Source organism: Delphinapterus leucas, chromosome 4 (genome assembly GCF_059928025.1).
Source record: "Delphinapterus leucas isolate spDelLeu-1000000601 "Yukka" chromosome 4, BTC_Dleu_Yukka2, whole genome shotgun sequence".
Taxonomy (NCBI): Eukaryota; Metazoa; Chordata; class Mammalia; order Artiodactyla; family Monodontidae; genus Delphinapterus; species Delphinapterus leucas.
This window is the reverse complement of record NC_143132.1, coordinates 97,108,141-97,123,903: the sequence shown is the minus strand read 5'-3', so window position 1 is coordinate 97,123,903 and position 15,763 is coordinate 97,108,141. Positions and strand designations below refer to the sequence as shown.

General features: G+C 38.8%; 1 protein-coding gene across 1 annotated transcript in view; it reads right to left on the bottom strand.

Annotated features, from left to right (window-relative positions):
- The window catches only part of MECOM (MDS1 and EVI1 complex locus), a 61,238-nt gene that overhangs the window by 32,409 nt on the left and 13,066 nt on the right, over window positions 1-15,763 (bottom strand). The window contains exons 3-6 of the mRNA XM_089910920.1: window positions 12,663-12,879; window positions 7,375-7,522; window positions 5,909-6,065; window positions 218-1,574 (exon numbers count right to left, since the gene is read on the bottom strand). Of these exons, the coding sequence (XP_089767046.1) occupies window positions 218-1,574; window positions 5,909-6,065; window positions 7,375-7,522; window positions 12,663-12,879 (1,879 nt within the window). The remainder of the gene's footprint in view (window positions 1-217; window positions 1,575-5,908; window positions 6,066-7,374; window positions 7,523-12,662; window positions 12,880-15,763) is intronic.

Here is a 15,763-nt window from a genome sequence, read left to right as displayed (position 1 = left end):
GCCTATTCCAAAACCCCAAATTCGGAGACATCCAAAAATAAGTCCAAACCTAATGAGTTGACTTTCCGAATAAAAAGTGAACTCACCAGATCAAACAACTTTACTTTCTGCTTTATAAGAATAATAAAAAAAGGTTTGTTAAAAGCCGTAACTTTATAGTGTGAAAACTGCCTTTCATTCTTCTGTCCACATTGAGCGGTCTCCCATCCACCCTTACCTGTAAATAGGGTCCATGAAGAAAGGAGTGGGTCTAGCGTGCTGTAAGGAACCATCAGATGCTGGTCTTGGTTCACCGTTGCCTCCTTTCTTTTCCCCAAACACGTGGTTTTTACGAGGCTCTGTCAGCTTGGTCCCACTGGCTCTACTCCTACTGCCCATACTTAGATCCAGGGGTTGGTCTTGGCTTGTGGCCGGCGTCACTGGAGGCTTGGCGGGTACTGAGGTCAAGGGCTTCTCGTCCTTGCGTTTAGTGGTGAGATCAAAGGGAGACTCGGAGCTGCCCTTCTGCAGTTTCTTTACTTCACTTGGTGACTGGGGTTCCATTTTCAAAGGTAACGATCTCAAGTCTCTATCAGGAAATGGGTACATTGATTGAGAGAATGCTGGAAAAAACGGGAGGGGAAACATGGAAGGGTAAGGTAAAGCTCCAACTTTTTTGTCTTGCAGCCCCACCAGTCCTGCTGAACCAAAGTATTTCTCAGCAATAGAAGCGATAGCCTTTATAGAATCATTCACAGCTCCTGACACCGCAGTCTGCTCCTCTAAAGATGGTGAGAAAATGGAATGATTGCTGTGTTCTTTCTTATTATGTATTGAAGCCAGATTCGGAAGAGGGCTTACTTTGTCTTTGAACATTTTACCATTTTCTTTAAATTTCTCTTTATCACTTTCAATGTCACTTTCCAGGTCAGAGCCCGAGGTGGTTTCCAGGTCACTGCCACTTGGTGTACTGACATCATCAAGGTCACTACTCTCTGACTGGTCACTGATTTTCTCAAGGGGCCTCTCTTCAGAGGACCTCTCGGGCTGGAACTCCACTGGCTTATCGTCCCCTACAGGTGGGTGTTTAGATAGTGCCTTCAAAATATCCTGTGTAGCTGGCAGTATCTGAGGATGTGTCATGAGGGGACTTTGACTTTTGTTTGTCTGTTCAGTACTTGACAGTCCTTTAACAGGAGAACTAGCAGGTATCAAAGGAGGCCTGTGGTACAAGCCGGAAGGAAACAGACCAGGGAAGCTAAAAGAAAATCCAGGAGCTGTTGGAAAGGTAAGACCAGCGGGATGCCTATTGGCGCCAAAATAGTCAGCAAGGCCCGGGTTGGCATGACTCATATTAACCATGGACGTTTTATCCATAGCTGGGGTTCCAGGAAGTGAAATGCCTTGGCCAAAAAATCCACCTGCCGCAAAATGGTTCTTGCCCTCACAAAACCTCCTGTGTTTATTTAAGGAAGACGTAGTGCTGAACATTTGTCCACAGTCTTTGCACTTGATTTGGGTTCTGCAATCAGCATGCATGCGCTTATGACGACAAAGGTTTGAAAACTGAGTATAGGATTTATGGCAGACCTCACCTGTGTGCAAACAACAAAAAAGAATCTCAGGCTTTATAGCAATTGCTTCTGAATTTAGCAAGTATCACATTTGGTTTACCCCAGATTTCAATTAGGAAGCCAGGAAAAGACGTCGGAGGCACCAAAGTGGGTGCTCCAAACACAGAAAACCCCGTTTCACTAGATTCCAAAGCAAGGCATCCAACCTGACAAATGTCTTGAGACAGCACAAATATTTCATATATATATAAATATTCTGTCATCCCCATTGCATAATATTTTGTATCATATTTGTGTATTTAAATATTTATTAAAAAGTCAAATTCCAGCATGCATTGATTTCCCACCCAATTACTACACTAACAGAATCTTTACGATTAAATTCTTAAGACGTACTAAACATTACACAGAACAGGAACCCCTTTAAAATTTTAGACCATTTAAAGGATTCTATATTGTAGGCATCAACACAAAATAAAACAGCCTTTCCCTCGACCAGAAACTTCACCTTTATTCCCGCTCCCCTTGGGGAAAAAGCCTGTGACTGCTCTACCATTATTTAATTTGTATTATATCATACGCTCTCATCATTCACACATCAAAGCCACACAACAATGTACATTGTGTATTCTGAGACATTTTTAACAGTCATTTTCATGATTTGAGAAAGACTGACATAATTTACAATGGCGCTATTTTAAGCCTGCAAAGGAAACTAAATTGAATGTAGCCCATCCTGCATTGCTGGTTCCCATGAACTATGATCACGTCCTCTGACTTCCCCTCACACCAGTGGTTGTGCTAACCTTCCTGCATTTATGAAACCCCGTCCTTGGGAAACATGTCCACTTGTCGTCATATCTTCACGGGTTATCTCCGGGCTTGACTTCTATGTGGTACAGCCAACTACAGTAAGCAGGGGAGAGCGCGCTGAATGCTATAATCCAGTAAGAACACAGCAGTGGGTGCAGCTGGGAAATAACTCTCGTCCCCGAGAATTTGCCAGAAAAGTAAAACATCTTCTTCCTCATATATGTGTGAATAGATCTAAGTACATTTTAAGACGGAACTCCGTAACCCTTAATAATTCCTTTGCTAGGTAGGAATCTTACTCAATACACGGCCTGGCAGGATTATAGTATCCATTTCCCAAGCATCACACCTTTTACGTTACTTTAATAAAGATGAGCTCCCTTCATGTGTGAGCTTACTTTCATGCTTCTGTGCACGTTTTAATACATGCAGAAACATGATATGCCTTGTTGGTAATTGTTGAAACCAATTTATATAAGAAATTAAATTGAAGACAAAATGCAACACTTATTTCTTTCATGTGACGACTGCCTTTAAATTAAGCTCCTAAGTCAAAACAATAACAATTTAAAAAGAAAATTCAAAGAAGACTTTATAGACCTTCAGTTATACAAAACTCATCCAGAACTTGGATTATCCCACACACAACCAAACAGGAAGTACCAAGTGATTCTCTCTATTTCTTTTACTACTAACAATTAAAATGCATTGCTACACATATCAATGTGCTTAGTAATATTAAAGGCGCTTTCAACTGTGGAATGATTTATGACATTGTAGAGACTATAACATGCATTTTAATGGGAAGAGAAGATGTGAGTGATTTCTTTTCAAGTTATTCTACTGGAATATGGACCAGAGTCTGCTTTAAAAATATATACTAGTTAACCATATACAATAAATACACATACTGTTTAAATTCTTTGATACACTAATTAAAACCATATGAAGTAGAGGGTAGAAACATGAGACTTTCGCTAGTTATACTAATTCAGCTATGAGCAATAACAAGAAATAGTAAATAAAATATTGACGGAATTATAAATGTGCACTCATTAAGAAAGTGACACCTCTCCTCTGGGCATTAAAAGGCGTTGAGAAAAGATCTTGATGGGTATTCAAACAAGGTCTAAGTTTTTGAAAGGTTAGCAATGTTTTACCAAAGAAATGTTGCTCTCTACACTTCTTTCTAATAGCTGGATAGATTTAAGAAAATCAAGAGTAACAGAGGTGCATCTGACTTTCCTGACTGTAGGCTCTGTTACACCAACAAATGGTGTTTGTATCAGGTCCCAAGAACACAGAATCCGGGATGTCTCCTTAGGCAGAGGCTTTGTTTTTTCTCACTTGAAGATCTGGCCTGGCCCACCACAAACCACCAGGCCTCCAGGTAAGTGGCTCAATTGATGCTGCAGTCTATACTCTACTGTAATCTTCTCAGTAATAAGGAATTAGCCAGCAGTTAACATTGCATTTTTCTACTTATTAAACAAATTAAGAGGTATTTTGAATATATTCAGCCTATTAGAGCATGTGGTTTCTATTTGGGAAGGCTGGAGGTTTCTGTAAAGGCAGTGAGTAATTGCCTTAGCACTGATGACTCTGGGCTCAAGCTTGGTGGCACACTGTAATAAGAGACAGTTGCCATAAACACACCAGGGGGGCTAAATCGTGGTGTGTGGCCTTCTGGTGAGAAACAGATATCAACTCTAGGTGAACCTCCTCCACTCCAAAGTCTCCACACCAACTCCTCTTTTGTTCTGAAATTACACGGCTATTATTCACAATTACCCCATGGTCCTCTGTCAGATTTTATATTTGAAGAATGCCATCTGCTATTTAAATTTACCAATAATTGCTGAAAATACATTCATGGGAAATAGTCTGCACAATCTGATTGGAAAGGGACACCCTATAGTGCTTTAAAGCAAAACACTTGATTTCAACACAATTAAAATTCCAGATCCCAGAATTTTAGATGATAGGAATTTCTATTTTCTGACTTTTACTTTAAATAATAAAGAAAGCATTAAATGGGTGATCATAATTCACTGTGGTCAATTCCTCCCTATTTTCCACCAAAACACGAGAAATTTATCAAAATTCATTTCTGAAAAATCAGAAATAAATGAACTATGTATATGTCTGTAGCACTTGCAAGTACATTTTAGGGCATTATGACCTAGAGTCAGGAATGTCTTTTTGAGACAAGAAGTCTAAAATTTCCATTGTATACTTTATTTCCCATGACTTTCAACAGAGCTTCCTCAAGGGAGACTAGAGAGCACCCTTTTGTTTCTCTGCTAGTCCTCTTTACTCCACCAGGGAACAGAAGAACATATGAGCAAAACAGGATGCTCGGGTAAGCTGGAAAGGGAAAGAAAAGCTCTCTTGGTGCTTGGAAACACAAAAGAGGGCTGTGTAAAGGCAAAAAGGAGGAGCGTTAGTCTCTGGCATCTCCATGTTGGCACTGAAAATTAGTTTTTTTTCCATCGGGTCCTGTAGTAGTGTCTCATATACCTACTACAAACCATCGAATATTTGTCAGAGAAACTGTTTTGCAAGGGTTCCCAAGTCAGAGGTTTTGCCAACTCCTGAGTATGTTTCATCCAGTTCTATGCTTATCTGGATCCAAAATCTGTCTTAAATTTTGTAACACAGCTCAGTGAGTCACTGTGTTTATATGCCCAGCCGAGCAATAGATGAAAAGAAGTCCAGAGTCGTTGCCCAGATGGACTAAGAACAACTGATTTTCCATATGAAACATTTCAGCACAATACAGAGAAGAGGGGTGGGTGGACAAGAGAGGCAAATGAGGGCTGAGCTGTACTTGTACTAAAGTGCTCTGTACAAGGATATTCTAAGTAGGTGGTCAGATTGGCTGTCCCCTGGAAATACACTGCCCGTAAATCTGCCTTAGTGCAGTGGGTTATAGAAGCAGCATGTCCAGCATCAAAGTGAAAATGTTCTGCTTTTCAAGTAACTGAGAACTACCGATCTGCAACCTGTGATCAGCAACAAAGGGTAGATTAAAGGGCATTTTATCCCACCCACAACATACACACACACACACACACACACACACACACACACACACACACACAGAGTCCTAATAAGCCTCCTTGCCAGGTGGGGTTCTTCTAGCTCTTTCTGATCCAGAACAGGTTTTTCTCACTTCATCTTGTTTAGTGGTATCTGCGATTTGCTGTTTTACAAAGCCACACACATTTTCAGTATGAGACAAATCTCGTTGTCTCTATTAAATCCCACAACCTGGGGAGGCTTCCTTTACATTATTTAACGACTTCTCTACCTGCTATTGATTCCATCTAAACGAAAACACCCCAGGCATCATAGACAAAACACCATAGATCTGGTTATAAAAGATTTTCTTGTAATAGAAAATAGCCCAACTGGATGAGACCATAAATCGCTAATTCAGAGGGCCCCCTCATGGCCATGCATGGCCCACCCTCCTGATCACAGTGCCTTTTGGATAAGAGACAGTTGCAGGAAGGAGGGCTGGAGTGTGAAACACTTACAGATAAAGGGCTTCACACTGCTGTGGATGTGCTTGTGTTGTTTGAGGCCCGACGAAGTGGCAAACGTTTTGCCACACTCCGGGCACGCGTGGGCCCGGGCACCAACATGCTGAGAGCGGATGTGCCGCTGAAGGTTGCTAGGGTCCGTGAAAACCTGCTAGGAAATGAGTACTGATTAATCAAGAAACTTAATTCTAGGACACAAGAAAGAAGACCAGGAATAACTCAAGAAGGAATTTTGTGTATTTGTTTTGTTTTTATTTGTTTACCCAAAGACCGAAAGAAAGTCGTATTTCCAAAGTGTCAGCCTCTCTAGGGTCAGGACTTACAAATTATTCAGTTTTGTATACTTAGCACAAAGTACCCGCTGGTATCAGTTGAACAAAATAATTAATGGCATTATTAGAGCACATTTAAGGGCTTTTTGATTCTATTTAGAGTGAATGGAGTTGGATAATAAAAATGCAGGCCCTGACATTATTAAAAACTGGTGTGCTATTTACACCCTTTAAACAAAGACACACTATGTACAAAATTGGGGGGATTTTGACTAAAGTATCCCAAATCTATTCAAGGAGTTCCCCTAGGGTATAAATTCTAACACAGTGTTTCATTAAGTTACCATTAAGCTAAAATCATTCCTTCGGACATGGTACTAAGAAAACCAAACAAACAAACAACAAACAAACAAAAAAAGAAATAGGAAAAAGAAAAAGCTACCCACACATCAGGGAGCAAAACATCTCTAAAGATAAAGTCGAATGTCCCAATTTCCACTGGCATGAGAAAAGATATTCAAATGTTATGAAAAGTTTTTGGAAAGAGAACTCAATTTTCATGACACCAGGACATCTTTTAGTTAATTGAGAAACATGAAAATTCAATGATGTGAATTGCCGTTCCCGTAGTTCAGAGTTACGGTCAAGGTGAAGGGCTTTCGTTTCACTCTTAACGTTGTTCAGCCCTGGCCACTAAGGCACTACACTTTTAATTAGAACCGAGTCATAATTTACGGTGGGGACTTCGGTGGAAAAACCTGCAAATGTAGGAGTCTCCCATTCTTTCTGAATAGGCATTCAGAAACTTTATGGGATTTCCTCACAAACTGATCTTAAAAGAAATTAGTAATGTGCATTGGATACAATTTTCATTCTCCATTAAGGCTATAAAACAACCCCACGCTGGAAAGCCAGTAGCGGAACCAGGAATTTACCAAGGATGTGTGACACTTAGTTCTGGAACTCACCATCAAACCTTGTTTCCTCCCTTACAAAAATAAAAGGATACCCACTAAGTGTTTCTATACACTGTACTAATGCCTTGTAGCACACAACACTCCGTCTACTTTTCTCAGGATATTTATAGTTTCCCCTCTCAAGGCTTGTTTTTATATACCGTGGCAAATGATGGATTAAGAGAGAGCAGGATGACACAGAGGGGCCAAGTAGTCTACAAATTCACTGTACCTTGGCACAGTTCTCACATTCATAGTGCTTTCCACTGTCATGTGACATCTGGTGGCGGATTAAATTGGACTTCCAGTTAAATGCCTTAGGACACTGATCACACTTGTATTCCCTCTCTTCAGTATGTGACAACATGTGTTTCTCCAGGCTGTTAAGAGAACAATTGATTTAATAGGACATGGTGACCAAGAACACATTCATAAACAGAACGTCATTTTATTACTAATCCAACTGGCAATTAAAGAAAGAAGAGGGAAAGGAGTTGAGTCGGAGAAGGAAAGAGAGGACACAGGCTTGCAACAGACAAAAGTACGTTTTATGTTCCCTAGACTGTGTCTCTCAGCAATCCAGAGAAGTACCCCTGTTGTTGGGAAATAAATCTGATTCAGCTAGCAGAGTTTAGGTGCCAATTTAGGGGAATGATAAACAACTAGCGATTTGTCCAGTTCTGGATTTGTTACACAGTTCTAGCCGCAACATGTATTGCTGTTACCCACTTAATTCAGTCACAAACACTCAAATAGAAAACATTAAGAGAGCGCTTAAGAACATGCAGGAAGCTATTCTATCTACTGTATATAACGCTTACACTCAACAAAGCACTTTTATTCCTACTCAAATCACCATATGGGAAAGTGAGCTGTAAGCTAACTATTCAACAAGCAACTTCCCAATACAACCAATATAATGGATGGTCAGACAGATGGACCGATGAATGAACATGTATGCATACAGATACAGAAGTAGATATAGATAGAAACATTATCTAGAAAAAAATATATAAGTATATATACTATAACCTAAGATTATATATATACAACCTATGAATTAGGGAGGAAAGAAAAGTATATCATATTATAAGCGGATGCACTAGTAAAGCCCCTCAAAAGAAAAACAGGGTTAGAATTTTCTCACAAGCATAGCTTCTCTATGTTTTAAAGCTTAGACTATTTTACCTTCTCCAATGTTTCCTTCCCTCTCTAAAATTTGAATATGAAATCTGCGTGAATAGAATGAAAAGTAAATATTATAGATAATGGATTACTGTGATATTCAGAAGATGTCTGCAACATTTTTGTTAATTAAACACACACACATAACACATTAGGATACTACTCCCAAATAAAGTAACCAGAGCTCCTCAGAGAAATAGCCTGTTTCAAATGTGAAGCATGAAATACACAAGATGGGCCTTGAACATCTTGTTATGGCAAAAAGCAAGAGAGTTATAGATCGTGTCAAAAAAATTAGGGTGCCAACCTGAAGAGACACCCACTGACTAAAGATGGGGAAATTTAAGCATCAGTAAGAGTAATAATCTCATCTTTTAACGATAATGATACTCAGAAACAAATGGAACCTCACCAGTTACCCCAGGAAATGCTGAGAAGCCAAGTCATTATTCTGAAAACTAGTAAATAAGGGAAAAAACTCATGTACATATCCTGCCTTTCCTATACGAACTGTCCTTCAGGGTGAGCAAATAAACAGTGAGGGGAAGTTTCTCTACATAGAATTAATCCAGATAATAAATAATGAAAGAACGGGGGGAATTAGAATACATTCATTTTGCAGCCCCTAAAGAATGAATGAATCTAGGCAATCCATTATATGCCTCCTGGTGGAAATAAATGATACCATCAATGAGGTATTCTTCCTAAAATACTGAGCCTAAATCTGATCACAGCTTGGGATGTAACCATGAGTATACAGGAAACAGAGGAGATGGAGAAAGACGTTAAACAATACCAAGGGGATATAATCAGCAGAATACACACTGGAGGAAATGCTACAGGAAAAAACACTCGTTACCTTCTGCATATAAACTGTAATGAGAAAGAGGGAGACAGACTTACTGGCTTTGACTGGGGGAACCTATAAATTAAGAAATATAAGAGGGACGTCAACCAATTGCCATGATGGACCTTATTTTGATCTTAATTCAAACCAGAAAACTCTAAAAATAATGAAATGACTGGGGGGAATTTGAACACCGACTGAATATTTGATAGTATTAAGGAACCATTATTTTTAAAATGAGCTTATGTTTTATAGTCCTTACTTTCTACAGACACATACTGAGCTATTTATGAATAAAATGACATAATGTCCAGGATTTGTTTCAAATAATCCAAAATGAGTATAGCTGAGACAAGATAGGCCTCGTGTGATAATTACTGAACCTGAGTGTATGGGTGTTATTACACCGCCCTCTCTAGTTTTGTGTGTATTTGAAATCTTCCATAATAAAAAGGTATTAAAGAAAAAAAAACTGACTACCAAGCATGTGAGCACTGTTTCTTCCCTATATTTTATTTTTCTGTGAAATGAACACTCTAAGTTTGAGAATCAAGTAAGACCTCTGTGTACCTAGAATATGTTATCCAGTGTTTGTACACACCATGTGCGTGGGAGTGTGTGTGAAAAAATGATATGCCCTTTCTCATATCTTGATAAATTAGAAACACCTTTCCATATTTTTCTCCTCCTCAGTTTCCTCCTTCCACTTCTATTCATATTGGCACATGAACTTATTTTTCCTGCCCTATGAGTCAGTCAACTTGGTAATGCTATTCTATTTGAGCACCAGTGGCGATATCTCTGTGAACAAAAGGTACCAGGAGAGTACAGGTGTGTGGAGTCACAAGAATGTCCCTATCTCTATCTACAATATGTAACCCTCTGTTTGTTACACAGGTTGAAATGTTAACCAGAGAGTTAAGAGAAAGATATCAACAATGGCAGTTAACATTGAACTGAGTCAGGGACATCTTCCAAAATCGTTGTACACATTGCTATTCATACTACTGTCTTTAGCAAACTATCAAGGCATGCCATTTTATGACATATATTATATTCCAATATGCATCTCAAATCATAAACTCTGAAACCTAGTGGTAAAAGACTGTCCTATACATTGAGACTTTTTCTTGCCTCCTAACTCCAAGGGTGTGATATTGTTTTAAGAGTATAGTACATACCACAAAAGGGGGAAAAAGATAGCAAAGTAAAGGAAACTTTCTCTTTTTTTGCTTCTTCTAATCCAGCATAAAACCCATATTGTTCCATGGAATGATCAGCTGTCAGCTAATCAGTGATAGAAAATAAAAAGGCAAGTGGTTCTTGCAAAAGCAAATGTTCATTGCTTTCATAAACACAGAAGTTTCTAGTCAGTCATTAATGAAACTTCACTTTTCATAGGATTTTATCCCAATTTATAGAGCTTTGCTTAGCCTTCTGGGTTCAACCTTTGTTTCTCGCCCCCCTTTTTTTTTGGAGGGTGGTATTCTTTTCTTAATATTTTACACAAAAGATACAGAACAGAATAATATATCATGTCACGAAAGGAATTCTCATGTGTTTAACATATAAAACAATATCGGTTTCAATAAAGTGGAAAATATTCAGGGCACATAGGTGCTGCACTGGCTAAATTATATAACCCAAAATATCACCTGGATGACTGATATCAGGTCGCATAGTGACATGATATATCCATCTGGCTGAGCTACTGAAAAGTGAGTTTTGAGGGTTCATCCAATGCCAGATAATTAGGTTTCCTTATTGTTTTCTATTGAATGTTTGACTGAAGGAGCTAAATCGACAGTTGGTTTTGGCATTAAGTAGCACTGACTCAGGCTTAATCTTATACCTAGTCAGAGTAAGAAGCTTTCTCCACCTAAGAAGTATTGCTATACACAACATTTTAGCGTTCAGTCTGTCCATTTTTGTTTTATAATATGCTGTCCATTATTTTTTATAACAAAATAGAAGGAAATATACTTACTCTCTGGCATCAGAGATATGGCTTTACAGTATAAGTACTTTTCTTACCTGCTGGTATTTAGTAGCAGGTAAGGAAAGTATTTTCATTTTGGTTTTTAATTTGGACACAATGTATTTAGGAGACATACTGTGACGGTTTTTGATTACAAATCCATGTTTTACCAAACATACATAACAGATTTATTCTCTATGTGGGTTTTTATTAAGTAGTAAAGATAAGTTTAAAGGGTACTGGGAAAACCCTCTCAGCCCCCAAAATGTTTTCTCTCTAATAGCTAGATTAAGCCTGAATTTTCAAAGCTAGACAGATTCATTCTTTTGACTCAGTCTCCTCAAGGAATGCGTTATACTTGATGCCTTTTTGGTCATCTATGCATTAAAATGGAATGAAACCCTTTCCTACGAGAAGAGAGATGCGGGGCAATCAACAGAGGTGAAAGGAGAAAGAGGAAGAGGAGGCGCTAAGGAAAGAAAGGAAACAAAAAGGTAAATTAAAAGAGGTGAGGTGTCCAAGACAAACTGTGAGTAATTCACATCCTTGACTAAGGCCGGCTGATATACTCCCATGCCCATTTAAACAGTGTTTTTATGTTCAGTTGAAATTCTGATTATAGGTTCCAGATTGAAAAGCAAAGTAATGAATACAATTATTAAAATTGTTTGTGGACCAAGGCAAAAACCATTAGGTAGAAAAAACAAACACACAAACAAACAAAAAACTTATTAGCTGGTTAAACACCTTTCTGATCTGAAAGACCATTTTGTAGCATAATTATCAATACAGTTTTCAAAACATAGGTTCCAGGGTTGTTGTTTTCTTTAACAGAAATTTTAAAAATGTTCTTGAATTAAATTCAAAGGGCTATGAAAAGTTAATATTATCACTGAAATATGTTTTCATTTTGTTAAAAATGAGTATTATAGAATTACTTCATTTAGATCATGTTTACTTTTTCCCTTTTTGAAAATTCAATATTTTCTTCACTGAACATGCTTCTCTTATTCTCTTATATATGTGCGGTTTAGATAAATAGTTGAAATTAAATCCATAGATTACACTGATCTATCAAAAGACTACCTATCTTCATTAAGTAAGTACCAGCACAGTCTCTTTTTTATCGTCTAAATGTTTCTAGAGGGTCGCTTTTCTGTTTGGTGTATAATTAGATTAATTAGCATCATTGTTGCCTCCTCTACTCTTGATACCTCTTCTAAGTTACGTTTTACTATAATGTTAAACTTTCAATTGGCAATAACCCTCCTTAAATAATAAAAGTATTGTTTTCTATCTGGCATCAAAATAACTAATTCTAACTTCACTGCAAATATTTGACAGGTGAGAATTTCCAGGGGAAAATGATTTCTGAACGTGTGACTAACACATTTGTCCAGCTCATTGCTGTTCCAAATTTCCCATTTGCATCAATTCTGAAAATTCAGCATAAACATTTTACTGTAGAGTAAATAAACACGTTTTTGTAGTGCAACATGCCATGTCTAACCTTTGCAAATCGGGAAACACTTGGTCACATTCCTTACACTCCTGAATTGCATGTATCTCTCGGAGATCATTTTCACTCTCGAGTTTTTGTTGAAAGTCCTCCTCTACCATGGAGAATGCCGAGTGGGGTGTGCTGCATGGGAACTTCTGGTGATCCGCTAGTTCAGCCTTGGACTCAAAGAGCTGGTCACAGTCCTCACAGCGGTATTGCCGTTCTTCTGTGAAAATAATTCAGGTGTTATCAGAACTAGGTGATCAGGAAGTGCCACCACACACTGGCAGTTCTTATCGAATTATGGAAGACATAATAGAAATTATTTGGTTGTCCTTTCCACCACTTCCATTTTAACATGGATTAGAAATAGTAAATGTAGGGACTTCCCTGGCGGTCCAGTGGTTAAGACTCCGCACTTCCACCTCAGAGGGCATGGGTTTGATCCCTAGTCGGGGAACTAAGATCCCGAATACCATGCAGTGTGGCAAAAAAAAAGAAAAGAAAAAAAAATTAAATGTAAAGAAGCCAGGACAAAGTCTACAACAATAACAGAAGTGATTGCTGTGGCTCCCGTATAGCTTTCTTATCAGATAAAACTTTATGACGAAACCCTTCCAGGGTTTAATATTCACAGGATATTAAAAGTCATAATGACCACTTACTGAGCATCATTATGTCCTCAACCCTGTACATGGATTATTGATATTCCTAAAACCTGACCGTGAGGAATTATATGTCAGATTTGTATCCCAATTTTTAGATGAGGGTATGGATGCTCAGAGAAGTTCAGTAACCAGTCAGGGATCATAGAGCTAAATGGTTATGTCAGACTTTGAACACACACCTCTGTTCCATACCCTTCTCGCTGTGCCATGTTACCTAGACGGGACATGGGACAGAGTCCCTATCTGAGCCGTACTTAAACCTGGCTGATATCAGTAAACTTGGAAATGCTTTAACATTCGTCATTACTTATAATGTGACACAGCATGATTTTAGCACTTTTCTAGGCTCATTTATGTTCCCTCAGGGCCAGTGCTAATTGGCATGGCTTTGTTAAACAGCCAGCATATCATGCATTTGCACTTTAAATCACTAAGATAAATAAATGGTAATAGTGGGGACCAGAGATAAAATGCTATGGAGTGTCAGGTAGTGACGCCATTGCTTCTATTCTTTTTATTGGAATAGCTTTCAGCCCACTCATGAGGCCATACTATGCACTGATCACACAGATATCATCACAGAAGTCCTGCGAACAGCTCACAATGCTGAAAGTCACAGAGGACAGCAACACGATACATCATCCCTGTGTTACAGACCTGCAGCCAGGACCTATATCCAGTTATTCATTGACCGAATGCTTTTGAGGGAATATTTTAGTCACCTACTGAATGTGAGGCATTTTGCTAGGGAATGGATACATAAGAAACCCAAGGGGATACACATGTGAACAACTAGTGTGATACATCTTATGACAGGTGCATGCACAGGCTTAAATTAGGAGCCCAGAGGAATATACCAAATCCATCTATCCTGAGGAAGAGAGGGTTCAGCAAAGATTTTGTAATGAGGAAGAATCAGCCAGGTGAAGCAGGATGAGGGAAGACATTGCAGGCGGTGGGAATACCATGGACCAATGACGAAGGCAAGATAGAGCAGGGCAGGCTCGTGGAAAGGCAAAGCTATAGTAAAGTGTGACAGGTTTATAGGGTGCATGTAGGGGAGGAGTGGGCAATGAAGTTAGAGAGGGTCGCAGGTCACGAGGGGCTTTTTAGGTCCATGCTAAGAAGGGTACAGGAAGCCACTGAAAGTTGGAATGCCCCATTGCAGCTTGAGAACCCAAGCAGAGAGGTCAAACGGGTCGCTGTTGCTGTGATCCATATACGATACTGGTTCCGTTTAAACTAAACCAATAACAAAGGGGCCAGAAAAGTAAAGAAATTAGTATGTAGATTCAGTAGGGTTTGTCACCTTTGGACTTGGTTAAAGAAGAGGGAGCTATTTTAAAATAAATCACCTCAGCTGTAAGACAGGTTTCTCAATAACATAAACTAGGTAATGGAAACGTTTCCTATAGTTTGTGACACTATTCACATGTTTAAGATCTAAATTTAGGATCTCAGCCAGCAGTCTGAAAACAAACAACCTCCAGGCCTATGAGAAGGCATAGGCTTTAGAGACAGCAAGACCTCGGTTTGAATGCTACCACTTTCTAGCCATGTGGTCTTGGCCAATTTACTTAGCCTTATATGGCCTCATTTTCCTACCTGTATAATGGAAATAATTCCTTTCTTACAGGTTTGATCTATGTCTAAAAGACTAAATGAGACACTAAATGGAGAGCATAAAATATCTAGCATACAGTAGGTGTACAATGCATGTGTTTTATTTTCTCTTTTCTAAGAAACATTAAATCCTAGAAGTATGAAATACAAATCACCATGTAAACATCATAAACATTATATTTAACATATCGGGTATATGTATGGATATGGGTATGACACATTGAAAATGAAAAGCAACCGATGGGTTCCAGAGTGTTGTAAAGGCAGGTAATTTATGAATGGTAGCCCTAAAAGAAAAATAGTCACCTCCATTTAGGCTTTTTAGAATAGTACAGTAACCATTTATATTTAAAAAAAATAATTGTTTGAAAACCTTTTTAGAGCAAACATTCACTGATGAAAGATGCCTTGTACCAGAGACAGCCCAAATTATTATTATTTTTTATATCGTCTGAACACTCCCTGCTGTCAAAGAGCCCTTTCCCACTGGGTCAGGCTCCCCATTCAGGCTCAAATTCTACCAGGCTAGTTAACAAGTCTGGGTTTCTGAGGCCATTGACTTGTCACAGTTTCTAAGAAGAAAACAAGTTCCAAAAGGCTCCTCAAAATACAACTGGTATAATCTACAAAGAGGCAGAATGCAGCTCAGCCAAAGGAGAAAAATGTTCAAGTAAAGAGCCAGCCAACAGTGGTAGCTTTCTTTGCAGGAGCTACAGATGCAGAGGCTGAGGTTCTCCTGTTTGGAAGGCCAGAGAGATGGGAAGTGGAGCCATCCTCACCTCTCACTGGTAACCCTTCCCAGTGGTCCTTCCAACTATA